This window comes from Anabas testudineus, chromosome 1 (assembly GCF_900324465.2).
Source record: "Anabas testudineus chromosome 1, fAnaTes1.2, whole genome shotgun sequence".
NCBI classification, from domain to species: domain Eukaryota; kingdom Metazoa; phylum Chordata; class Actinopteri; order Anabantiformes; family Anabantidae; genus Anabas; species Anabas testudineus.
Window position 1 is genome coordinate 13,967,855 of NC_046610.1, and position 26,811 is coordinate 13,994,665.

A 26,811-nucleotide genomic window follows, 5' to 3' on the forward strand; every position below is an offset into this window, starting at 1 on the left:
ACCCACAAGATAAAAGTGCCTTACATAAAAATGTTAGTTTTACTGGCCAAAGTAAGGTTCAGTTGTATTTACTAAATGTAATAAACCACTAGAAGATCTTCACATATCCTGTTGATATGTACAAATGATCAAGTCACTGTTTGGTGTAGTGTATATTTTAATAAAATTGTTAAATATAACGTTAACATCCAATGTTCCAGTGTGTGTGTTCAGCATCAAAAACATTAACCCTAACTTGTTTCTTAGATTATTTTAAACTGCACTTGGAAATGCTGATTTCCTTCTTATCGAATGTAACTTAAAATTACAAATGACAATTTCATAAAAAAACATATGTATTTTTTTATTGTTTTCCTTACAGCAGTTAGCAATAGTTTTAGCAAGCCAAAAAATAAATACAAATTTTAAATAATTTCAACAGTGTGTTTCATTCAACAGAGCAACAGTAGCATTTCACATTAATAGGGCACAAAATCCAAACAGGCACGGCTTCCTCTCTGAATCTTCGGCCTTAGGAAGTGATTAACATGAAGTCAGTTGTTTTCTTTACTCTCCGATGATTAATTTTTCAATGTCAAATTACACAATTCACATAGCTTTGTCTGCATGAATTAAAAAAAACAAAAACAAAACACGAAGAGAGGAAGCCCTTCTAGTGTAATTGGACTTGGCCCAGCAGAAGCAGTTAGGAGACGATGTTTAACATGCGGGGAGAAGCAGTAAGACATGAGGAAAATACTACAAGCAAAGTGCGGAAATATTCAAAACCAAACTTGCAAATAACAGACCCCCAGAAAGCTACCATAGGCAAGCTAATTAGAAAAATCTCAGTTTGAATTTCTCATGTACAAAGAAAAAAAAAAAAAAAAGCTTTTGTTGTTTATTTCAAAAAGGGTGATATGACAATTGTAAGTCACGTTTATTTTCCCTGATGGATGTGAAATCACGAGGCAACTGAGGCAACTATGCCCTCTGTTAGCCCATTTTGTAAGAGTCCAGCGGCCTTTCCTCAGCCTGTCACACCACCCGACCACCAATCACTAATAGTGAAATGTACAAGCACACGTAACTTAATACCAGTCTAAATTAAATCACTCATTCCTTTTTGCTATTTCCTATGTTTTATTCACAGGAAGTTGTGTGGGCAATAGTTGTCAAGATGAAAACCGATCAGAAATAACTTGCGCACAGGAACACACTCACACTCTCTCTCTCTCTCTCTCACACTCACACTCACACACACACACACACACACACACACACACACCCTCTCCTCTACACCCACTGTTAATTCAGTGCATTCATTTGTCATTGACTCTTCTCCATGACTTCATTTCCCTTTGTGGCTGCGTTGCTCCCATGTGCTTTTGGCAGTTGTACGGAGGCCTGGCAGGGCCACATAGTCTTTCTGGAAGCGTGAATTGGGTGTTCTCTGCCGTTTCCTCTCCCCCTGTGTGGTAAAGAAGGCATCCTGGAAACGCATGCTTGAGGCTGTGGACTAATTTTTTCAATGCCAGAGACATGAAAAAACACAGATTAGTAAATAAGAAAATGTTCCAGTTGGCAAAAAGGAATTACGCTTATGTTTAAATTACATCAGTTGTACATTAATTCTAATACTTACAAGTCTACGCTTCACCTTTTTAGGTAGGTCTTCGTCTAAAGTGTAGACATCTTCTCTCTTTGCCAGCACCTGAGACCCGTCTTCAAACTCCACCTGAGACAACATGAAATTGTTCAGTTGCATTAGCAGTTTAAATAAATGGACTGCACTTACTTAATGTTCCCATCTAAAAATAGTATTTATAGCAACACTTTGACCAGCATTTTAATGAAGTTTCTTTGACATCAGGTTCCAGTTCAGGTTTAAATACAGCACATTTTCACACTAGAGTCAAAGAATCCAGTCTGGTGTCAAATAATCAACATGCGAATAACCCAGTTATTCACACATAAAGAACAGTTATTTGCCCCTGCAAATAACTGTCTGAAACTATTACAAACCAAAACACACCTTAACAATGGAAAGTTCTTGTTCAGACCTTTTCCAAAGTCTGACCCATCTTCAAACTGAGTATGTGCGTCACAGATGCATTTGTGCATAACTAATGGTTCACGCCCAGCTCAACTAAATAAAGCTTTAAGTGGAAGCTGTGCGGCTCTTAGCTTAGTGAATATTTCAGTGAGTTTGAATAATGCAGATTGTCACCTTCCTCTCATCCTCGCTATCTGCATGTCTTTTTCTCCACGTATCTGCCTTCAGTATGTGACAGCTTCCTGTATATACTGGAGATTAAAATTGGGGAACAACCTACAATTTCCTATTTATCAAGGTCACTGCTTAGTCCTATTTTAAATTATATGAATATCATATACATATATTCTAAAGCACAGCATAAAAAACTTAAGAGAATATTGTATATATTTGAAACACTTACAGATACCTCTGATTAATTTAGCCCCTGGTGCTACTTTCCTTAATTATCTGCCAAATGTTCCAGTTATCACCCACTTGGTCACATACCTGGTACATGTAGGAGATGTTGGATCCCAGGTATTTGGCACCATAGAACAGCCCATCAGGCCATTTCACTTGAACAGCTTCCCCCACTTCAGGAGGACCCAAGTTGACACAATCTCTGCTCTAAAAAGACAACAGAACAACCAGACGTCATGTAAGCACCTGTGTAACTAAATGTTGAATCGAATATCACATTAAGACTTTTTTTTTTAAGTTTGTAATAAACTATTTTATCATTACTTTAATGCCATAATGGTCTGCAGATTTCAGAGCTATTTAAAGGCTTTAAAGTAAGAATTAAAGAGGTGTACAATGTGCTGTATAACTCAAGAAAACTAGGTCAGTTAAAGCTGAGGTACAGGATTGAATGTAAATTAGCTGAATGCCCTCGCTAATACAGTAACTGCGATGTGTGCAGTTGTTTGTCACAGCTACTTCTCTTAAACAGTGCTAAGCTCACCAAGACTCGGTCATTAACATAATCACTTGAACAAATCCATGAACTTCAGCTCTTCAAGAATGGTCATGTCAGTGATTATTTGCTGCTGCCATGACAACTCAGCAGTCCTGATACTCTGTTAATTTGAATGGCCTTTTCATAAATCCTATTTTCATGGTAATGGTTCACAATGTGAGAGGTTAAAATTACACAATCACACTGGATTTGCAAAGTACAATGTTAAAGTAAGTTTTGAGGCCACCATCCAGGCAATGACCATATATGAACCATTAATAATCCCTGAAAAGAAAAAAAAAAAGGTTTTAATATCCGATATGACCTCTTACAACGGGGAGGTGACCTCTTGAGCGTGTGCCTAATTAAACATATTCTCACCACTATATCCTCGGGGTAGGTATCGTTGGAGAAGGAGCCGTCATCAAACATGACCTCGTAGAACGTCTGGCAGGTGATCTGGGTGACCTTAGAGCTGTAGTAGCGCAGGTTCTTGTGTTTGGAGATCACAGTCTGTCCCAGACAGATGGACGCTTGGGATGCTCGCTGCTTCTAGTACAGACACAGAGCTGCAATTAGACTAATGTATGACAATTAAAGCAGCATAGTGCAAAGTAAATTCATCTGTGTTACAGCATTATATGCTGAGTGATGACTGCATTAGTGTTCATATTTACAGCATCTAACACCTTAGTTACAATAGCAAAATATTTTACCTCTATGCATGTGGTTAGTTTTGGTTTTATTTTGGTTTTATTAATATCCGATATCTACTGCTACACTAATACAGTAGAGATGAAAGAAATGTAGTTTGTGACTGGTGACAGCTCTGAAAACTACATGTGGAAAAAAAAGTAAGTAATATTGCAGTAAGACAAAGGTATTTCACAGTTCTTTCTTCTGTCAGGTAAAGCCAAAATATTAGACTAATCAGTGAATAACCAGTCCTCAAATTGCATAAATGTTGTTTAAATTTATAAACTCAATCACTATTTCACCATTTACACTTCTTAGTATGCAACTGTGGCACAAGCGATGATGTGGCGATGATCATTTAATTAAAATTTTAAATCTTGTTTGAACATAGTGGATGAGTTATGCTGTTACAAAAACACCATGTCCAATGCAGAGTTTAGATTTAATTTAAACCTTCAAGACCATGTGTAAGTCATTCACTTTCCACAGTTTTGCATCTGTAGTCAATCCTTTTATTATTTTGTTTTGCATCCATATCATTAAGTTTAAAGCAAGATGGTGCAACTCAACAAAGTGAAGAGTGTAGTGGGAATACAAGGTGGTGCAACACTTATTAAAACTCCTGTAAGCATGTGATGGACAGCAAATAACACAAATCAGTAAGTGTCTGTAGTGAAACTTTGGGATCACATGGCAACAAATTCTTACTGGGCTATACAGTTGGATTTGTGACAGCTATGTAGGGAGCACTGGTAGTGTAACTTACAGCTGACGAGCTCCGTGATTGGTGTCTATGGCAGGTGATCGACACAACGTACGGCCAATCGTCAGGCTCCATCATTACTCCCGCAGCATGGGCACAGGTGACGTGAAAGGAGGTGGGACACCGGCCACATGAGCACTGGATACAAGCGCCTGCTTGTCTCTTCCCTGCACAGCGTTTACGGCAATAGATGCACTTCTATAAACACACAAAAACCAAAGCAAACTTTCAGCGCCAAACACTATGTGCACATGCTTAAAAGGAACAGCCCTGGTTTTGTTCTACTGTATCTTTTTACAATGTCAAGAAACTCAATGTAAGTCTCTCTCTAAGTTCTTACTGCCTTATCTAGTCCGTGGCTCTGATCCTCAAGTTCATTCTTTTGGAAGACATATTTAAAATAACATAACTTAGGTACCTGTATTCATCATAATGTAAGACTTTTACACAGTTGGTAATGGATTCAACTATATCAAGATTTGGCTACACAGAGAAAACCTGTTAATAAGATCCATTTATTGTTCATCTTTGGATTTTTTTTTTTTTCTTAAGAGATGTGGTGACAATGAGAAACAGATATCACCATGAAATATCTCTAGGTACACTGGGGTGATAAAAGCTGGGAATACGCAAACTAAATCAATGGACATTTTAAGTTTTCCATTACTGTTTGTCAGCAACCTGGTTACAGGACAGTTATTGGCCCTTCCAACCGGCTATTGTATGTTTGTTGCCTCTAGTCACTCTTCTTCTGTCTCTCCACTCAGCATTTACCATTGTCAATATCATGTCAATAATGCTTCAGAAAGTACTCTGACCCCTTCATTTTTCACACTTTGTGTTGTAGATCCCATTTTAAATACATTATATTGACATTTTTTGCCCATCAATCTACACTCAGTGACCCATAATGACAAAAATTATGTTTTAAGAATTTTCTCTGTACATTTTTATTAAAAACAAAAAACCTGAAATCACATTTACAAAAGTAATCAGAGCTTGCTCTGTAGTACTCCAAATTGTGGTCAGGTGCATCCTGTTTGCTTGAATTATCCGTGCTGTGTGATTGGAGTGCACCTGTGACTGAACTGACTGGAGTTACTTTTGAAAGGCACACAGCTGTATACGTAAGGTCCCACAAATCACACCGAGCATCAGGAAAGAAACTAATGTCCTCTGATCTAATTTTGTGATGAGAAATAGATTAGTGGAACGGTACAGAACAATTTCTGAAGTTTTAAATACATGAATCCGGCCTTCATGATAGAGTGGCTAGGCATAAGAGTAAAAGGCATATGACAGCTTGTTTGGAGTTTGCCAAATTACATTTAAATGACTGGAAGCATGAGGCAAATAGTCTGAAACCCTCAATACTTTCAGTAGTATATCTAGTAAACACCAAGCACTGTGCAGTACTTTCACCATAGCAAAAAACTATCACTATGGTGAAAGTACAATGTAGTTCTTGAAAGTGCACATGACCTGAGACTAGGACAGCGGTTCTGTTTCCAAAATGACAATGACCATAGGCATACAGTAAAGACCACTGAAGTGGCTTCAAGGAAAGTCTCAAGTGTCCTCAAGTGTTCCAGCCAATGCACAGACTAAATTTGGAACAGGGTTAAAAAAATACGACAAAAAAAAGTAATTCCAAATCTGGATTTCCACTTGAAAAACCTTGAATACAAGCTCAAGATAAACAGCAGTGAATTAAAGTAAAAGATCGCTAAGTGAATCATTGCTTGGTTGTGGCTTGAACCTCTAATTATTTAAAACCATAAAGTGCTTCAAACTGTGAAATCTGCTTGATGCATTGTTATTGGATGAAAAAAATAATAATAATAAAAAAGGGAGAGAGAAAGACCTCAGTTCTAATAGTCAACAGAAACATGTTTCACTGCTACAATGCAAGGAAACCCTCAAACGTGACCAATCGGATGACATCAGTTGAGGTTTACTTAACAAACCAGTGCCACTGTCTATTTTGTTTTGTTTTTTCTTGCTTTATTTGAGGTCTGTGGGCAATACACAATTGCACATTGGACTACACTTACACATCCTCTGCTCACACTCCATGCACCCTTAAACCTAATTTTAAGACGATCTCTCGGTCTTCTACACCAAACAGCCCATCAAGTCCATTTCCTCTACTGTGGCATCTCCTCTCTAAACCTCTGCTCTCCCACTGAAGGGAAATAATGACGACATCCTCCCATTATAACCCCACTCATTCCCCATTCCTTCACCTCTTTTCCATGCCTCCCATCTACTCCAGTTTCTCCCTCCACTCTCTTAATAAAACACCCATCTGTAGTGTGCTCTCATTTTCACTTCTCATCCACGTCCTGTCTTCCACTCTATGGCGGGGTGGTTTCACCAATATGTATACAAGTTGACAGATAATATGTAATATCCAGAACATGTGCCTCAGCAGTAAGTGAGCTCAAGTGGGACTTTGAAATCTAGTCTACAGAAGGGGTCTGATGACATGTAAGCTGTCGTCACCCATGTAGTTTAAATGGAAGAGCATGATGGGTTTAAACAGCATTTGTGCGAGTACAGATACTAAATTATTGAAAAAATTAGAATTAATCCTGTGATATATAAAGAATTTTCATTGCCCTGAGAGGAATGGCACAGCTTTTCACAGATAAATAAGAAAGGAATACAAATGCAAACCTTTTTTTTTTTTTTTTTTTAAACACTCTGTCCTTATCAGTTAAGCCTCTGAAATAAATGCCCTTTGTTCATTTTGTTGAAAAATCAATGGCTGATCTAATTAGTTAACCTAGACAGCATTAATTAAATGTAACCTCTACCACAGGCCTGGCTTTGCCTTTACAATTATCAGCTTAGCCTACTTAATTCAGATATCAGTGGAGGATCACAAAGTATTGTGCACAGAGAGACTGTCAGAGAAGTCCTCTTTTATTCTTGCAATTCAACCCAAAAGGCAATGTGAATGTTAATTTAAAATAGGTCATGAAAAACCCTAACTTTATCCTTTTTTTATTAATGAAGCTTCTATTGCTTTGCAACTCCTATCTCTGAACTGAGGGACTCTCACTCAGTGCATTTCTTGGTGACTAACTTGGCCTACATTCTGTAAAGCCTTTTCCCATACCCCCTCTATTATGGACAGCACTGCACTGATGAACTGGCCCGACTGTCTCGCCCACCTATCGAGGCCAGAATGACAAGATTCTGACTGGCATGCAACACACCGTGTGTGTGTGTGAGGAAGGAGGGCACATGTGTGTTTGTTGATGTTGGAAATCATCATTAATCTACATTTACTGGTGGGAAAAAAAACAACAACTATACGTATGAAAACATAAAACTGTAAATAAGTCAGCACAGTTTTATGGTTTAATGTTTGCCAGTCTGTGTGAGTCTAACCCACTTTCCTCATGCCTGTGCCTTCTCCAGGGTGTATTTGGGTGCCTGTGTTGAGCCATGCGTTAAGAACATTCCCACAGTAAATTATGAATGTGTATGTGCGCGCGCCTGCGAGAGTGCGTGTTGTGTGATAGTAAATTATGAATGCAGTAAGCTGCTGCAAGGGCAATGGGTCCATTGTGTTGGACCCAATGCTTTAAGACACGTGACTCATGCAGCAAGCACCCAAATAAGTTGGACCAAAATGAAAAAGGTATACCATCATAATCTGACATTCAAACAAAATGTCAATTTACACAAAAACACCACTATTGCATGTATTTTTTTACTCCAGTATCTATGAAGGGACTTTTCTCGAACACGCTGCACCATTTTTCAAGTTTTATCTTAATTTAGAACTCAAAGAGGTAGTTTAAAAGAAGCCCATCTGTTTGATCATCAACTGAAGCACAGGCTCATCCAAAAACTACTTCTGTCAGCGTGTTAATTAGAGGAAAACTGGCAACAGAAAGTAAAGACTTTGTGTCATCATGTAGTTTGAGTTAACAGATTGCCATCACAGACACATCTTCCTATTAGACACACCTTTCCAGAAGGGAATATACAATGATTTAAAAAAAAATAATATGTATATGATTTTCAGCTGAGTCTTTCAGCTCCATTGCTAAAAAGGTTTTGGTGTCAAACAAAAACCAACACTGTGACAATATTTAGTAGCTAAAGGACGGAAGTTCTGTTTTCTAAAAAAAAAAAAAATTGCAAGATCTAAAACACTGTGGCCACCATTTTGGTCATGTCAGAGGGCTTTTATGAGCATCCCACCCTTACAATTTCATTTTGTTGAAGTTTTGGCCTGTGGACATGGAAAACTGACTTTGTGGTTTGTGCCGTCACATCCAAATGAGCTTAATTTCAATGTGGTGAGAGGAGATATGAACCATATCCCTGTAAATACCCTGTGAGCAATGTCACTGTGTCTACAAAGTTAGTGTCCCACTGAGTGACAGTACAGTGGTATTCTCTGCACTCTTTCAGGTAAGTACTCATGTGCTTATGTGAATGACTTGTTTTCCTTGCCACTCCATTACTTCATTGTCACAATGAGTTTTATAGCCTGTTTAAAAAGCTTAAGCTTGTCATTCCATAATGCTCATTGCTCAAACTACAATATAAGCTGGTGATGGAAAGCCGTATCCATCTTGTGTTAGGATGTACCTCTTCAACACTTTGGTTTCTGCTGAGCTATCATGGTGCCTGTAGCACAGAGCTAACTATAGTGGCAACGTGTCAGGTCTGCTGAGATTTACTCGAGCTCTCTCATTAAGCAAATACACACACACACACACTCTCTCTCTCTCTAAATGCACAATTGCATGCACATACACAAAGGCAGACAGACACGCACCCACACACGGACAGCCCTACACACACAGACCCCCTCTCACACCCACTGGTGGTTAATTATCTAACTTTGATTGTAGGCATGTTCTTCTCACATTGTTAATTAGAACTGTGAACACTTCATTAATTAGACTCAGCCAGTCCTCAACGACCTGGGGAATTCCAGTACTACTTCTGTGTCTGTGTGTGTGCATGTCATCTCACCAGTTTATATCGCTGCATGGGGATCCTGCTGGTATCAATGGGACTCCTCTTGGCTTCATTGGTGAACCTCGCCTCGGGCAGTGCTACTGCACACATCACGTGGGCCCATCTATACACGCACAAACAAACTAATTAGCTAACACATCATGATGATTAAGATGAACAGACAATTCATTTGTGTGGAGTCAGGAGATCAGAGATCAGTATGGGGAGCTAATAACAGGACAAAAAGTTTGTCTTACCTGTCATTTTGGGTTTTCTTCAGGGCGCCCCCTTTAAGGTTACAGAGACAGCATTCCTGAAAAACAACAAGAAAAGTAAATGAAAGAGATATTTAACAATATTCTGCATCTTCCCATCCACTTTAGGAAAAGACATTATAGTAACACAGTGTCTGGGACAGGTTGTTTTATTGTAGCACTAAACATATAAGTTGCACCTTCAGCTCAAATGTGCTCCAGCATGTTTTCCTCCTTAGTAAAGCCAGGTGATGAACACAAGGTGATGACGAGACAGAGTAGCAAGAGGGACAAAGGGCACCATCTTCTTTGTGAGATCATGAAGCATTAAGGGAAACATGAACTTGTCTGATATTATGATAATTCATTTTAAGCATTAACAAAATGAGGGAGTCCCTTTAAAAACACCATTATGTACATGCTGATATGTTAAACAAAGAAGACAGCGCCCTTTTGTATCAGTTGACTCCAATTTTAAGCGAGTAAAAACTCAGTGATTCACTTCGTTTGACATGCTTTTCTGGGTTTTTAAATGCAGCCTCCATCAGTTGTTGTTTGTTTTAGGGATTTCTCACTTCACTCTCTTCTTCAGTATGTGAACTGAATGTTAAATTGGGTTAAGGTCTGGTAATTGACTTTCCTGCTTCTATCACTACTACTAACTATCATGCTGCACAGATGAGCTTTTATGATTTAGATCATGAACAGATTATTTCTTCTTCCACACTTTGGCCTTTCCATCATTTTAGTAGAGGTTAGTCTTGGTCCCACTATCCTACAAATCTTTGCGGCTCATCTTTGTAACTTCCAACCTTGCATTCTGAACCTTACTGCTGAGTGGTTTGCATGCTGTAGTATGGCCTTTGTATTTTTGATGATTAAGCACCACCACTTTATTTAGCAGGATAACATTTTAATATCATATGATCCAAGTACCAATTGTTAAAAAAAAAGTAACATCATTCAAATAAAAAAAGTCTTACTGCTGTAAAGCTTTCTTCTGTACAGCGATCACATGACCACTGTTCACTGACATCACCTGCTGCAACACCATAGCAACCTAAAAGAGAAAGACAGAGGAAAAGTAAGAGAAAAGACGCAAAACTGAAAATGCTCATTCTCACTAAAACCACTTTAATGCTGCTACTTCGTATCAATGAGCCTTTAACAGACCTGAAGAGCTAAACTGACAGCAAGATCAGTTACAATGAACAGAAACGCCACATCTACAGATTTCCACAGATCCTGGACAGAAAGCTGGTTTTGTTCCATTCAAAATGCACAGTAGTGCAGACTAAGTGGAAATGGAGATCTTTGTGCATGGGAACATTGGTGTGGTTGAGAAAACAATTGCAGACACAGACACAGGATTTGCTTTAATAGATCCATGCGTCTTTGCCCTTTTTAAATGTGCGCTCGTCTATGTATCACAAAACGCTTTGTGTGATCAGCTGGCCACAGCCATGCCAGACTTGCACTGGCGTGATAGTATGCTTTCGTTTCAGACACTTGTGGAGAAGGCCTTTGTAACCCATACGACATGGCTGACAGACACAGCAAAACATGAAGTAGTATGAGCCATTTTGTATAAATATTGTTGATTTGTTTTGGTCTGTGTCTTTGATGTGGCAGAGCAGCACAAATGTTTTACAAAAAATAAAATGGCGGTGGTCTCTAATAGAAAAACATTTTGAATTTGAAACTAGACTTTGATTCTGCTCAGAGCTGACAGCTGGTTGAAATCCGTGGGTTAGTGGCTTCAGACACATAAGCTGGAGGGAATTTGTATTTGTAAGAAACACTTTAAGTCTGTCTGTATACAGTGGCAACAAAAAGTATGTGAACCTTTTGAAATTTTGTGGTTTTCTGTATTAATTTGTCATAAATCTGATCTTGGTCTAAGTCAAGAGTATTAACAAATATAATGTGCCTGAAATAATAACACAAAGAAATGATTGTCTTTCATCTCTTTATTGAGAACAACCATAAAAACCTCATAGTGTGAGTGGAAACTGTATGTGAAATGTTTGAATAATGATCTCATCGGAGTCAGGTGTTACCATAAGTTAAGAAGATTAGTGTGTGGAGCTACTTCAAATGACTTGAGCTTTCAGAGAATCTATGATCAAGAATTGTTGATTTACATAAAGCTGGAAAGGGTTACAAAGTGATGTAATTAGAAATTCACCAGTCTACAGCTAAGCAAACAATCTACAAACGGTGGCACTTTGGGACTGTGGCTACTCTACCAAGAAGTGGGCGGCCAGTTAAAATAACCCCAAGAGCGCAACTAACACTCATTAATGAGGTAAAGAAACAACCCAGAGTGACAGCCAAAGATCCAAAGGCATCATTGGAACTGGCTAACATCTGTGTTCATGACTCTGCAGTACGTAAAACAGTAAACAAGCGGGGTGTCAATGGCAGGACACCATGAAGGAAGCTGCTACACATCGATGCAGAAAACCATTAAATTCCAAAAGGTTTGCATATTTTTTGTTGCCACTGTGTGTATGTGTGTGTGTCTCTGTTCTTCGCCACTGCTATATATCACAAAACCAAACATAAAATCTAACCTCGCCTCTCTTTCCTCTCCTTAGTTCAAATAACAGTATGGAGAGAAAACATCAACTGGTACTTATTGTTACATCTCAAAACCAAACTTGTGGCTCTTTCATCAGTGTCAGATGACATACAGTTCTTCTCCACACACTCACACAAATTATGTGTGTAGTACATACAGTTAAGCAGTGACACAGTACATGCATAGCCCTGAAATTGTGCTTCAAGGTAAAAAATAAAATAAAATGAGGAGGGATTAACACTATGGATGAGAAGTTATGAGGTACTGAAACGGGGAAAAGTGAAAAGTTAGGCAGTTTTGTAATTTCAAAAGATGGATTCAGGTCAGTGTGTATAAAACTTTAAAAAGTAAAGTGTTGGTGAGCAAGTACATGACTGTAGACATAAGATACTGGCAAATTTTGTATGGACTGGGGGAAAAGATCTAGGGTGGTTAAAGTGTCTGAATGAGAGCTTGCGCTAATGTACAATATATTGCATTTGTGCATCTAGTGGAGCAGAAAGGCTCCAGAGGTTTTCAAGAGTTTGTGTGAGGTGCCTGATGCACTGGCTTGGGGCTTTTGGACAGGAAGTATGTGTGGTGAAGACCCTCAATCGGCTGATGAGGGAAATAAAATACTCCAAACCGCAGAGAGAGGGGGAGAAAGGGAAACAGAGCGAGGGGTGGAACATTGAGAAGCAGTGAGTCAGAATTTAAACCCACTCACCCTATTACAGTGACATCGACGAGACAAACACAACATGTAGAAACAAACAGTGTGGCCTGGTGTGATAGATAAATCGATACAATGACATTTAGAAACTATGAGCTATACTTCATCAGCACCATCCCATCTCACACAGACAGACACACATACAACACCTACTTGTCCCTTTTGCATACATACTTGCATGAACTTGTAGGCAACAGCTTTGGCAGTAGAGCAGCGGGGAGGTGCCATCTTCCTGTAGCAGAGGGTTAGTAGGAGTTGGGGGGCAGTTCTGTTCCCGGAAAGAGAAGCAGATCTCTGGGATGAGGGGCTTGGTTCTCTTCAGACCTGTAGAGGCCTTGTTTGGAGAGGGAGATTTGGAAGTATCCATGACAGTGACTGGTCTATTATCCTCTGCTTTGTCTTCAGCCTATAGGTAAAAAAGAAAATGTGATTTTCATGTTCAAGACACATTTTACAGGTTGAGGGGGGTAAAATATATTTCCGACCTCGTTTTACTAAAACTATTAATTTCGACAATGGCAAATAACAGAAGCCAACTAGTTCTTTAAAGCGCAATGAGTAGAAAATCACTCTTTCTGGCTATACAAATGTAGATTTTACAACAGCTCACTTTATGATCTTGCCAGAATCGGTTTCCCATTATTGTCTTAATTGCAGGAAAAATTGCATTGTCTTTATATAGATTTCTCCATCTTCAGCTCAGTGGTTATGAGATTCAGTCATGTGGATAAGTATTCATTCTTGTACATATCCTGATGAGGGCCATTTTGAAAAACATATATTCCCAAGCGCAACATATGTGTATTTAACTCACTTTTACCTGGTAATAGGGCATGAAGAGTGTGCAAACAGCACAGTATGGCTGCATGGTGGCTGCATGAGCGTTGTACTCCCTCTCCGCTGAGAAGCCGCTCTTCCTGTTCTGCCACAGGTAGATGAGGGGCTTTGCCCACACTTCCATTTCCTGCTCCTCCTCCTCGGCCAGGCTTGCTTCAGGGGGCTCTAAGTGAAGATAAAATCAAGTCTTACAACCTTGCAATCACTTCGCTATTCACCTGTGGTCCAGGTGATGATTCATGCAATACCGAGTGCAAATCTCTCATCTGGTAGTTTGTTAATTGAGTATTCTGAATCTGAAACAATTGTGTGACCTGAATATCTAAATCATAGCATGCATCATTCTCACAGTTGACTTCAGCATCATTAATAGACTTGCTGCTAAGCCAGATCTAATCTATCCACAGCGGTGACAATTTCCTCCAGTGACTTGAAAAACATTTTCAATGAATAGGCGCCTGTCTGTTTATAAAATTGCCTAAAATGATTGCACAAAATGAGCTGTCATCATCATAAACTAGGCATGTCACAGCAATGGTCATTTCATGGTCATTTGTTACTCAGGGATAAACAACTGAAATGGTCGCTGAATTATTCACACTTTTTCACAACCATGGAGATGATGAATGTGACTCTGTCTGCATTAGTAGTTGTTAATTGAGGGTCCCCCTCCCATCCTGTTAAAACCATGAAAACAAATAGAGTATCTATCACTAGGTCATTTTACTGTGGTAGGCCTGAGAGTTAAATCTGTTTGGTTTATGTGCGCATTGACGTCAAAGTATCATTTAGGGGGACATAAAATGTGAGAAATTAGGAGGGGAAGTGGGGACCACAGAGTGGAATGGTTCACTGGTTATAAAAAGCTACACTGTGGGAAAACATGTTAACATTACCAGACATGACTTATTATTTTGATATCTGTTGTTAACTTTATTAAAACTACCAAGCCACTTCTTAGAAGACTTTCCTGTTACACTACCAACGTACCATGTTTTTTAAGAATAAACCCAACTGGTCTTAAAAAAAAAAACAAACAAACATTAAAAACAGTTCTTTGGTTCACTGCAATTAAACCAACAGAAGTCAAAGTATCATGGTTTCTGGACCGGTGCCACCATTTATGCAGCACCAACCACAACAGGAAATGTCCTTGAGTTTTTATTGAAATGAGCGTGGCCCTTGGCTCACAGTGTGTGCATGTGTCACTGTCAGAATGTTAAGGCTGAACCTCAGTTCTACCTTTCAATGAACTGTGTCGGGGTGTGTGTGTGTGTGTGTGTGTGTGTGTGTGTGTGTGCCCACCATCATCACTGGTGGCCTGTTGTTTGACTGCAGTGGGTACAGCCCTTGCAGTAGGTTTCCTGAGTGGGTGACGCCAGCTCTTGGTGGTCCTCTTTACTGACAGGGTAGGGTACTGTTGTGTAGAGACATTACAGTAAGGCATTAAGAGAGCAAACAGTGTTTTTGTAAGAGAGACTGAATGTGTACGATTGTGTGTAAAATAACACTCACAGCACAAACCTCCCCAGGTTCCAGGCCTGATCCATCACATTCATTGTCACTTGTATCATTTTCCTCCTCATCAGATGAATCGCTACTGCTCTCTCCCTTGGCACTGCTTTGCTGCTCAGCCTCTTCGCCATCAGATCCTCCTTCTTCCATATCAGACACCCCATCCTGTTCTCCTCCTCCCATCCTGAGAGGTGAAACTGCAGTATCTAAGGGCAGACTCTCCCCTGACTCCCCCCGTCTCTCCAGCTCCCTGCAGAGGGAGAGGGCCTCAGCCCCATCCACTTTTCCCCTCTGGACGTCATAATCTCCACAAAGCCCCAAAGGCTCCACAGCACCAACTGAAACTAGAGAGGTGGGCTCAAGCTGGGCCCAGGTGAGAGGCACACCTTCCTCCCTGTTCTCTGACTCACGGAGATCTTGCTCTGTGTCCTCCAGGTCTGTGACCTCTTTGCACTGAGGTTCAGTCCACATTGTGTAAGGTAGAGGGTCATGGGTGAAGTCTGAGGGGAGGTCTGGGTGCAGGCTCTGAATAAGTACTGCAGGGCTATGGGAATTTAAGTTTTTCCATATGCAGCTCGAAAATGGTTTGGCCTCCATGTACAGATTCTGAGAAGCACAGTGTGAAGAGGAGTATGTAGTGTGGTGGTGGAGGTGTAATGCTGAGAGGCTATCACTTTGAGTGCATAATGAAGGAGGAGGGGCTGGGGGATGATTGTTTGAGGTACCCGTTATAAGACTTCCAGCACTGCTCAGAGTGAACGCATGGTCTCTTTGAGCCGAGTCTTTGGAGTTATGTTTATTTGCAACCTCTATTAGGTTAGACTGCTGCTCTGTTTGAGGTACAGAGCCAGGGGTAGGATCGCTCTGTCCAAGAGGGAGATTTTCCAGCTTTCTATGATCCCTTCCTGCAGCAATGTTTGGCATTATTAGCATGTCATGAACACCAGCAGGTGTAATTTTGTGCATAGCATTGGCAGTTAAATCACTTGTGTGTCTTTCTAAACCAGAAATTGCTGCCTCTTCACAATGATATGGAGAATGCAAATGCCAGTTGGCATGTTCTACAGTTAGAGACTCATTTGACATCATTAGGCGAGTTTCTCTCACTTCCTGTTTGGCTCCATGTGAGGGCAGACAGCCAGTTGATGTCTCCCGCTGCAGTACAGGTGCAACCTGATCACTGCATGATGTGGATTTTGGGATATCAGTTAGCGTATCATCAGCAGGAGTGAGGGAGGGCATCTCTTGGGTCAGTACAGGTGGCATAGGACAGACTCCAACCTTATCTGCTGGCTCAGGAGTGAGCTGTGGCATATCCACTGCGCTCCTGTGTAGCAGAGGAGGAAAAAGATTTTCCTCAGTGCTCTGTTTTTCTAAACTGCAATTATGTATTGAAGAGGGGATGGAGCAACATGATGTGGTGCTAACGCCCTCTACTGGCTCATAAAGTGCTTCTGTAGTGGAGTGTGGACTGATGTGTTTAGAATCAATGACTGTGTCCGATTTCTCTAGATTAGTGTTAGTGTTGTTTGTGTACTTCTCAGTACTTGCACCTGTGCTGTCAGTGTTTGGTGTTACACTTACAGTGTCTTCTCTACATGAGGAACCTGATATCTGACCTTCAGAGTAAGTGGCACAAAAGCTCATTTGAGTCTCAACACAAGTGCTGGTTGCATGGGAAGATGAACTGGGTTTGTTGACGTCCAGGTGAGGGACCCTGATAGAGCAGTCCTGAGAAGTTAGGAGGTCTTGTGGCTCAGGTAAGAGACACCGTGACTCATTAGATTTCTGATCCACTTGGGAAGTTTCAGGCCATTGTCTCAGTTCTCCAGGAGTCCTGGCCATAACCCCTGACCCTGAAAGGTGTTGAGGGTCAGTATGAATGACAGTCTCTGGCTTTACTGATGAAGCATGTGAGGGAATGGGACTAGGCTCAGAATTATGGGGTGGCTCCTTACTTGAAAATCCCAAACTATTACTCTCTACACGATTCACCTTGACCACACACATCTGTCTGCAGGGAGGACCTGTTGATGATAAAGGGGTGAAAATTCTAAATCCCTTAAACAATCACTGTAAAAATTTCATTTACACAAGTAATCAGCTAAGACAAAACAGGCAAACACACAAAATGTTTCAATCTTGTGCACTTTTCAAATCAAAGTGTCATCCAAAGTCTCAAATACCTTCCGGTGCCACCAGTCAGTCTCTTACCAGAAAGCTGAACAGAGTTCTGATTCTGGTTGTGCTTTGACTCAGTCTTCTTTCTCTTCTCGAGCTCATCTTCCTTACAGGTTGTCTCTGTTACAGATCTTCGCACCTTTGGCCCAGATGGCCCGCCAATGCCTTTCCTCTTGCTGGTGGTCAGAGCTGAGCTGCCACCCAGGTCAACAGGCTCTTCTGTGGTTCTGAGGCGCTTGGAGCGCATACGAGTATGACTACTGTTACAAGATGGGAGAGAGATTAAGAAAAAATTGTTTTAACTCAAACCCAATTAACTGCAAAACAATATGTATATGAATATTTCTTGTAATACCTATAAGATCACAAGCTAATGCACTAAGGTGACCATCACAATCAGATGCATCTCCAAATGTTGCAAGAAAATTTAATTTATCTACCTTCATCAAAATCTATTGGGAGTATACCAAGCCACTAAACCCCAACAGCACATTTAGCTGTGGCAGATTATTCTCTCTAACTGCATGGCATAGAATATAAAGTATGAATCCAGTACCCTTTATTAGTAGGTTTGGTCTTGCGGCGCCTCTGTAACCAGCTCTGCAGCTCCGGTGTTGTACTGGGTGTCGCAAGTGTGTGGTCAATAGGTGTCGAATCTTTGCCCAGCATCCAGTTAGCATAACGGTCAGGCTGAAAACGCTTCACAAAGGGTTCCATGGATATCTTTACCATGTCCTTGCTACAGGTGCACTAAAGGAAGGAAAGAGAGGGATGATTGTTATATACTTCTGCTTTGTGAAACATTAAGTGGGAACACTTAACATCATTTCAGTCTGTACCAATATGGTACAAAGTTTAAACTTTAAGAGAAGCTAAAAATAAACGTATTAAACTTATTATTTTTTAAGAGATGTGGTAGAACATAATATATAAAATTCTATTGAAGGTTACCTGTGTAGCTACTTTGCCATAGTCTATCCAGCGTACAGTGGCAAAGTTGGTGGACTCTGCACAATTGAATCCATGATTGAAGCCAGCATGGTAGCCATAAGGGAAGGTGATCATGAACTCTCCAGCTTCCTGAGTAATCTGACAGTTCATGTTAGGGAGGGGGAAAGAACAAGGGAGAGAGACTGGTTTGTAAGAGAGATGGATGACAGAAGACTGACGTATTACTTTCCTTTTCAAAAATTTTCAAAAAGAAAGAAAGGATTAACATAAGCTACAGCAATCAATCAAAACAAGCACTGCTTGTTTAGTGGCAGGAAAAAGCTGTTTTCATAAAGTTGGTAAATAAAAACGAGTTTAAAATGGCAGGGAGTCATTTTTCAAAAGGGTTGAGAGCCTACCTTATCAAAGGGAATGCCATACTTCTTCAGTACAGAAGGAGAGATTAGAGTCATCTTGTGACGAAGAAAAGCTTCGCACCCCTTGAAGCTGTTGGGAAAGAAACCTGAAAGAAACACACACCCACACCATTAACAGAGAGGAAAGCAGTCAAAAAACTAAACAAACTGGTGTACCAAAATGAAGAATAAAAAGCCTCACTACAAAGCTATGTGAATGGTGGTTTGCATTTTTCCTACTTCTTCTTAAAGAATGTAGTATTTTCAACTGTAGGGAAACTAATGACTATTAAAATAACAATTCTTCTATAATATAAAACCAGAATTTGCCAATGTTACTGGCCATATTTAATGATTTTCCTCCAGTTTAGTAACTGAGTAGACAAGCTTTGTTTCAGATGATTTCCTCGTTCTATCAATGGTCGTCTGTAATAACTAGTGTTTACATTAACTTTAACCACATGGCATTCACTTTACATTGTTTGAATGCTTAAATACTTATTAGGTGCATGTAATTGAATGCATTACAATTTTTTAGGTCTACTTATTCTACAAAGTATGGATTTTTCTAAAGCGCTTTGTCAATAAACGACGACTCTTTGTACAGTTTCCACATGTTTGTAAAGAGTTCATTTGCACGCTGCTTCTTTAGCCTTGCCATTACCTCTACTGCCGTCTCATTGCTGGAGTGTAATTTATATGCTGTACTTTGCTGTTTAAAGCAGATCTGCTTCTGTATGCTGCAATCGTTATTTAATAATTACTTAATTACTGCCTCCATTTGGATGGAGAGTACAAAGAGAATATAAATGACTCGTTTACCTGTAGCCAGGCGCTCCAGTCTCTTCCCATGCTCAGGGGGGATGGCATACCTGTTAAGAGACAGCAGGGAGATGTGGAGCAGACAGAATTATTTTAGACTGTGTATATGAAATTCTGAACATGCATTGTTCATTTTGTATGTGGCATACACTGACTGCTGCATAGACATTTTCAAGCAACAGACTTTAAAATTTCAACACTGCCATCAAGTGTTGAGTAAACAAATTATTCCAAGAAGGCTGATGAACCCTTTCAAGCACTGCACTGTTAATATGTGTTACGTCACAAGATTTTATGCCTGAACTCATACTGTACATTCAAAATTTTAAGGCCTTTACATTATCACGTTGTTATTATGTTTTCCAGGCAAATGTGTAAAATGAACAGCCTTGACTTCCTTGTGTATTAAAGCTTAGTCTCTTGAATATTTTGTAACTATGGTTTTGTTTATGATGCAAAATAACCATCATTGATTGTTGTTGAGTTAAGATTTAAGAGACTTTTCTTTTGACCTTATTCTGCATGTTCTTGTGACACATGACTGTAGTGTGAATTTAAATGATTCCCAGTGAGAAACCCAGGGAGCGTGACAGAATTCCCTCAGGGTTTGACTAGGCATTCCTTTTGACTAGTACCATCCACCCTCGGGTATGTGGCTTTTCTATCATCATATCACCTGTCAGCTTAAGTGAGAAGTGCGAGAGAGGGGGTAGAAAAACTCAGGTAGAGGTGACACAGGGACTTGGAGAGGTGATTGTAAAAAGGTGAGAGAGGTGCATCTTTAAGCTGCTCCCCACCGGGGACGAGATGTCAAAATAGCAGCAAGATGAAAGAGTGTATGTCTGTGTGTGTGTGTGTGTGTGTGTGTGTGTGTGTGTGTGTGTGTGTGTGTGTGTGTGTGTGTGTGTCTGTGTGCGCTACACGATAAGGGTATATGTGCGTGGGTACTTGGCAGCGCTTTTTGAGTGTGAGTGTTTATGTGTCTGTGTTTCTGACTATGTGTGTGTCACTGTCTGGCTGTGACACTGATCCCTGTGGGGTTGCAGGGCTCACTGCTCTAATGAGCAGAGCTCCCTCCAGGGCAAAAGGGAGAGAGACACAGAGCAAGCCAAGATGACAAAGAAATAAAAAAGCAAACTCCATTTTTTAATCCACCTGCATTCTTCGACTTCACGTTATCATTTTAACCCAGACTTTGTAGTAACCAGGTTTTTTCTACAAAACAATGCGAGAACAAATACCAATTAGACCAACAGTATGCAAGATATTATGTGACCGACTGATTGTGTTACAATGTAGACATTTCTGTGAAGACACTATACAAAATAACTTTGAGTAAATGTAGGTAAACTAGGTAAATACCTGTACCTGTAAGTACCTGATAATCTCCCGTATGGGCAATTGCCACATGTTCACTGTTTTTAATCATGTCTGTCTCAAGGTGTACATTCACTATGAACTGATCCTTGTCCCTGGCCTATAGCTTATTTTAAAGGGAATGTTCTAAAATCAAACATTGTATTATTCAGTAAAAACTATGTACAAGATAATGAAAATATGACTCGTAGAAAAATAGAGAAGCTGGTATGCAACACTAGGAGTAGCAGTAGTAGAAATACTACCAATATGCAGCTTTACACAAACAATGAATACCATATGGTTGAATCGTTGACTAATTAAAACATTCAATTTCTATTTTTTCTAATGTATTTGGTGTTTCACGAAGTTTATTAGTTTGGTTTGTCCATTTAAAAATCTGAAACATGATCTAAGTTTTATTCAGTAAGTTATCTGTAAACAAGGTCTGTAGATGAACAAAAAACTATTGATTCTGCAATGCAAGACTAGGAAATTCTGCGCAATAGGCCTCTCATTGTATGTAAGCATCAAAGATAGATATGGTGCTATATGGGGAAATGCAACCCGAAAACAAGTTGGTATTTTTTGTAAATCTACATTAAAAACGCAATGCAATGATTTGCAAATCCCATAAGCCCATATTTTATTTACAGTAGAACACAGAAAACATAGCCAATGTTTAAACAGGGAAAATATAGAGTTAGCGTCTCTCAGAAGTAAAGATGGGCAAGTGTTCACCAATTTGTGAACATCTGAATCTGCAAATTTTAAAATGTTCCTCAATGTATAATTACAAGGACTTTAAATTTAACATCATCTACAGTACATAATGTCATCAAAAGATTCTGAGAAAAAACCTTTGTGCACAAGGGACAAGGCCGAAACACAATGTTGGATGTCCATGATCGGCACTCAACAGTGCCCGCAAATGGCACTGTATTAAAAACAGGACATTACATTTTAGATGTGCCCCTGCCATGAATTTCAAAAGGACCTCTTTTTTTCTTCTATGTTCTATTATAAATGACATATGGGTTTATGAGATTTGCAAATCATTGTATTGCGTTTTTATTTAGATTTTACCTTTTTGTTTTTTAATTGGGTTGTACTTTGCATTTGGACACAAACTAAAAACAGATCAAAAGGTTTTTAAGAAACTTGGCCCTGATCTAAGATCTGAAAATATTACTTTTATTTACCTACACTACGTCTTTAGTAAATACACACACTTATAACACAGCTGCATCCCATTTAGTCTGACACTGTATTTTTCAGGAGCGTCTTCATCCAACCACCAGAAAAATATTACGCTCTTAAACTTACATTATCAACATGATATGAATGAAAAAAACTAACTAGAAGAATGTGTCCTCTGAAACTGACATCACCTCTAGACTAAAGACCCTGTAGCACTGCCGTCGTTTATAGAACTGCAGAGGCAGGTCAGCTGCAAGTGTACAGCTGTGTTATAGCACAGAGTATCCCTTCAAAAATTGTCTTTGGTGATTGCTTGTTTATGCATGTCCCCCCCACCTCCCCACCATACCTAAATCTGATCACACACTAACCAAGACTTGGGCTCTCCGAAGTGGAGGTAGTTGATGCTGTATAGGTCCATGTCTTCGGTGTGCCAGGAGAAGGTGGTCTTCCACATGCCAAAGTACAGATATGGAGTGTTAACTCCCTGGATGGATACACCACAGTCCTCCTCAATAACATCCAAGATAGAGTTCAGGTGGCCAATATTCCACTCCTCTACATCCTGAGAAATTAGAAACAGAGATTAGAGCTGGGCTACAGGGAATGAAGCTGCATTACAGACTTGATATGCAAAGTAAATAACGACACAGACGAATTATGATTAAGGAGACAAAGATAGGAAGACACATTCAGAGAGGGAGAAAGTTCATCTACCTCGTCATAAAGGCTGCCACTAACATCAGCACCATATATGGGTGAGACAAAAGTGAGGTTCTTCCAATATTTCCTCTCAAGATCTTCATAGTTCAGGTAGCGAGGTGTACAGTACCTGTTGAGGAGACAGATATTACATTTGGTTAATGTGGATGCAGGACAAAACATTCCTAATACAAACTACATCAGCTAAAATACACGCACAAACCTAATTCAACAATTCAAACCAAAACATACACCCCTTTATGTATTTACAAAGGAACTGATCCAATCCAAACCAAAAATCTGCACAAAAATATGTGAAGTTTTACTTTTCTGTCTTCTCAAAAGACCTTTCTGAAGACCTTAAAGAAAGAATTGTGGATTCTCACCAGCCAGTGAATGGCCAAAAAAGAATCAGTAAAGAGTTTGGACTCCACCAGTCAACTGTCAGGCAGACTGTGTACAAATGGAGAATATTCAACACCACTGTTGCGCCTGCCAGAAGTTGTCAATCAACAAAAAGCAAGGCATCTCACAGTGCTGGGAGCTACAAGAAACCCTGGCGGAAAAAAAATAGAAAACTAAAAGCCTCTCTTGCAGTGGCTAATATCAGTGTTGATTAGTCCACGGGCAGACAGTGAACAACAATGTTGTCCATAGCAAAATTGAAAGGAGGGAAAGAACATTGCTGCCTATACAGTTTACTCAAAGTGATAGTGGTGGTGGTAATAGGATCTGAACCTGTCTTTCTGCTTTTGAAACAGGACAGCTTGCCATCATTGATAGATGACCCTAATTACACAAGCTTCTCTACCAAAGAATGGTTAAAGAAGAAATTTAATGTTTTGTAATGGTTGAGTCAAAGTCCTGACCTTAAGGAAGGAAGTTTGTGTAAGGAAGCATGAAGGTGGGGTTGAAATACTTTAAAGTGCCGCTGTATGTTGGAAACAGACTATCCAGTATGATTAACATCACACAGACATAACTATGCTACATTGATGCTGTTTCCAAAAATATCAGCATTATGTCATCTAAATTATTAATGAAAGTTTGACAGTGATAAATTTTGGAATATACCATCATCAATCTTTAAATGTAATGGCTGTGAGCATTTTCCTGCCCTCACTATAATCCATCAGACACTTTGACACAATTAAAAAAGTCGTCCATATTACTCACATGTCACTGTTGGCTAGTCGCCTGAACTCCTGCACACTAAGTGGCTTCTTCTGGATGTTATATTGTGTGAAGAGCCCGGACTGGCCGGCCACCATCTGCTGGATGGGTGCATCGATCATCAGATCATCGATGTCGTCATAGGTACGACGGGGCTTCCAGCCTTTAGGAGGAATCACCTGAGGGATTGATAACTGCATCATCAGGACTCTGAAGTAGTTTACAAACTGTTTCCAAATAGGCCAGTAGTATTTTATTTATATATCTGGATCATTCAATATATGTCTGAATGTCCTTCCCAGCTTTTCTTTACAATAGTCATCAAACTGTAGCTTCACAAAACAGGACGCTTTAAAACACCGACCTAATGGACCGAATAAAATCCCTCTCATCCATCACCTGGTTCTCAAATTCCACACACTTAGATATATATTTGCTATTGTGCTTGAAACTTTAACCAAATTGAGATCTATATAAAAAAAAATAACGCTACCTACCTTCGCCAGGCCTGCACGATGTGCACCCTGGGACTCCATATAAACCAGGTATCGGTTGAAGTCCCTAAACTCCTCCATGGTGGGCCTGAAGGTCATAATCTTGCAGGTGGGGTTTGCAGGGGTGAACACCTCTGCTCCCGCCATCCTGCTGCCTCACCAGATGTAACCTGGAAAATAGAAAAAATAAAATACTGACTTTCATAATACTTGTATTACATGGCTGTGCATTTTTATGTTGACAGATATTTATTTAGTTAAACACACTATAACTTTGTTAGTTGTAAAACTATATTTGCTCAATTTCATCTTATCTAATGCATTAATACTTATTTTATATTATATCATATTATATAAAATCTCCTGCATTAGACATAATAGTAATGTAAAAAGTGTGTAAGCCTGACTCTAATGCAGTCAGTCAAAGTGTTGCTGACAAGTTCACCACTAGATGGAAGTAGAGATTCAACAAATTTTGATTTGATCCTTTGATCCTTGCTGATGCCAACAACCATTTTCAGATTTTTGTCCCATCCACCCATACCCATCCCACTCCCAACTCTGACTTTACTGTGCACCCAGACAAAGGATCACGTTGCATCGGGTGAAGCTGTTGTCTTTTCAGCCTTACATTAGTTCATACTAACCCCTTCCCTGCAAAACCACATTATAATGGCGTGCGACCCGATTATGTAACATGCAATAGCAAGCTGGTTTTAAAAGTTTTGGAAAATAAAACAAGCGCCAGTATTGACACACAATCTGACCACAATCTTACTCTTTGTTTAGTTATTTCAAAAATAATTTCAATCGTGCTTAACCTTAGTCAGACACGTCCTGTTTTTCAATTAAACACACGTTATTACACTTGGATAGATAAATCTTGCTTGAATTCTAGTTTTACTTTTATTTGTGGCTGAGCGTCCGTAGTTGGACTGATCTTTGTTGTCTGCCAAACAAGCTAACTAGCCAACTAGCCTACGTTTTGTTATGATGCCAAGTAATGGCTGAACTGATACCACATCTTGCTAACTCAGCTGACTAGCTAAGTTATAGCGACATGGCACATACATTGTGCACTCTTAGCCTTGATTTTGGTCTGTGCTCATGGGACCTGACTCCACAGCATTTGGAAATAGCAGTTAGGAAAAGGGAAAACACAGCTAGCTAACTATAAAGCTAGCGTAGCTAGCACATTAGCTAACTTCTTAATGCACAAGTCAATGGGGTTTAAATGTCCCTCGCAAGGTGGCTACAGACAGGCCCGTAGCTACCTCGCTGTGTCTTTGTGTGATGACACATACAAATGATTTTGCCTGATATTTGTATCATGTTTGTGTTAATATTTCGGCATCACACAAGTTTAGTAGCAGACAAACGATCACTGACAAAGCACACAGTGTAAAATACCCACTGTGCCAACTTATACTAACGCTTAGCTGTTGATAGCTCGGCTAACTCTGCACAACAGTCACAAAATGCACACAGCTTCCTAACAACGCCGTATAAAGAGGTGCAGGAGCGTCGGCAGAACATCACGGGTCGTTTCCACCAAAAATTAAACAGTGTTTTACCGCAAGTTAGAAAGAAGGAGCGGTGTTGTTGTCGGTCCCCTTCCTTGTTCGTCCAGCTGATTCACATGACAGCTGCTCCGGCTGCTGCTGCTGCTGCTGCTGCTGCCGCCGCTTCGTGCCGTGGGAGCGGAGTGTGTCTCCGTCCGCCTCTGCTCCAGCTCGACCGTGTGTCGGCGTGCTAACAGGCACGGCAGCGATGAACGGCACACCGTGGAGCCGCAGACCCATCCACGCACTGTCCGATCTGCACACCAGCTGGAGAGTCGATGAACTGGAGGACAACCACGGAGGAGCCTCTGGTAGAGAGGGCTCCAGCATTCAACTCTATTATAGCACGTTTCATAGTAGAACTACAAAGATTAATTGATTGATTGTTTGGATGAGAACAGAAAACCATGTCATTTATCATTAATAACTTGAAAATACAAACAATTAATTTTAAATCAATTTTAAAGTCCACTTTAAAACTACTATCAAGTGCTCATGGGCCTAGTTTGCTTGCTGTAAGATCCCTTGCAAAATGTACTTCCACAAAATGTATTGAAAGGTGTGTCAAATCTTTAAATTACTCACATTAGGTAGATATCAGTAAATATTGTCCAAGTTTTAAATTGACTCTTTCCATTACTATGTTTGTA

General features: G+C 39.9%; 1 protein-coding gene across 9 annotated transcripts; it reads right to left on the minus strand.

Moving 5' to 3' along the window:
• Positions 1-198: 198 nt before the first annotated feature.
• Positions 199-26,323, minus strand: kdm4c (lysine (K)-specific demethylase 4C). 9 transcript variants are annotated; one of them, XM_026360630.1, is made up of 22 exons: positions 24,603-24,746; positions 24,109-24,284; positions 22,948-23,062; positions 22,602-22,795; positions 19,675-19,724; positions 18,856-18,959; positions 18,458-18,595; positions 18,063-18,256; positions 17,540-17,766; positions 17,284-17,352; positions 15,326-17,181; positions 15,116-15,227; positions 13,794-13,975; positions 13,148-13,379; positions 10,661-10,737; positions 9,681-9,736; positions 9,439-9,547; positions 4,438-4,632; positions 3,357-3,527; positions 2,525-2,644; positions 1,625-1,717; positions 199-1,498 (listed from the first exon to the last, which is right to left on the minus strand). In XM_026360630.1, the coding sequence occupies exons 1-22, from the start codon at positions 24,744-24,746 to the stop codon at positions 1,331-1,333; spliced, it is 4,782 nt and encodes a 1,593-aa protein (XP_026216415.1). In that variant the 3' UTR covers positions 199-1,330. The 9 variants fall into 9 exon arrangements, with proteins under 9 accessions (XP_026216415.1, XP_026216410.1, XP_026216412.1 ...); XM_026360623.1 differs by adding an exon at positions 26,174-26,323 and having other exon boundaries at positions 1,331-1,498; positions 15,326-17,352; positions 24,603-24,769; XM_026360625.1 differs by having other exon boundaries at positions 15,326-17,352; positions 17,540-17,763.
• Between the last annotated feature and the right edge of the window lie 488 nt (positions 26,324-26,811).

Coding starts and splice junctions, on each gene's coding strand:
- kdm4c (XM_026360624.1), bottom strand. CDS start 24,746: ATGGCGGGAGCAGAGGTGTTCACCCCTGCAAACCCCACCTGCAAGATT. Junction 24,285..24,602: donor ATCGTGCAGGCCTGGCGAAG/GTAGGTAGCGTT, acceptor TCAATCCCTCAG/GTGATTCCTCCTAAAGGCTG. Junction 23,063..24,108: donor CGACTAGCCAACAGTGACAT/GTGAGTAATATG, acceptor TCTCCTCAACAG/GTACTGTACACCTCGCTACC.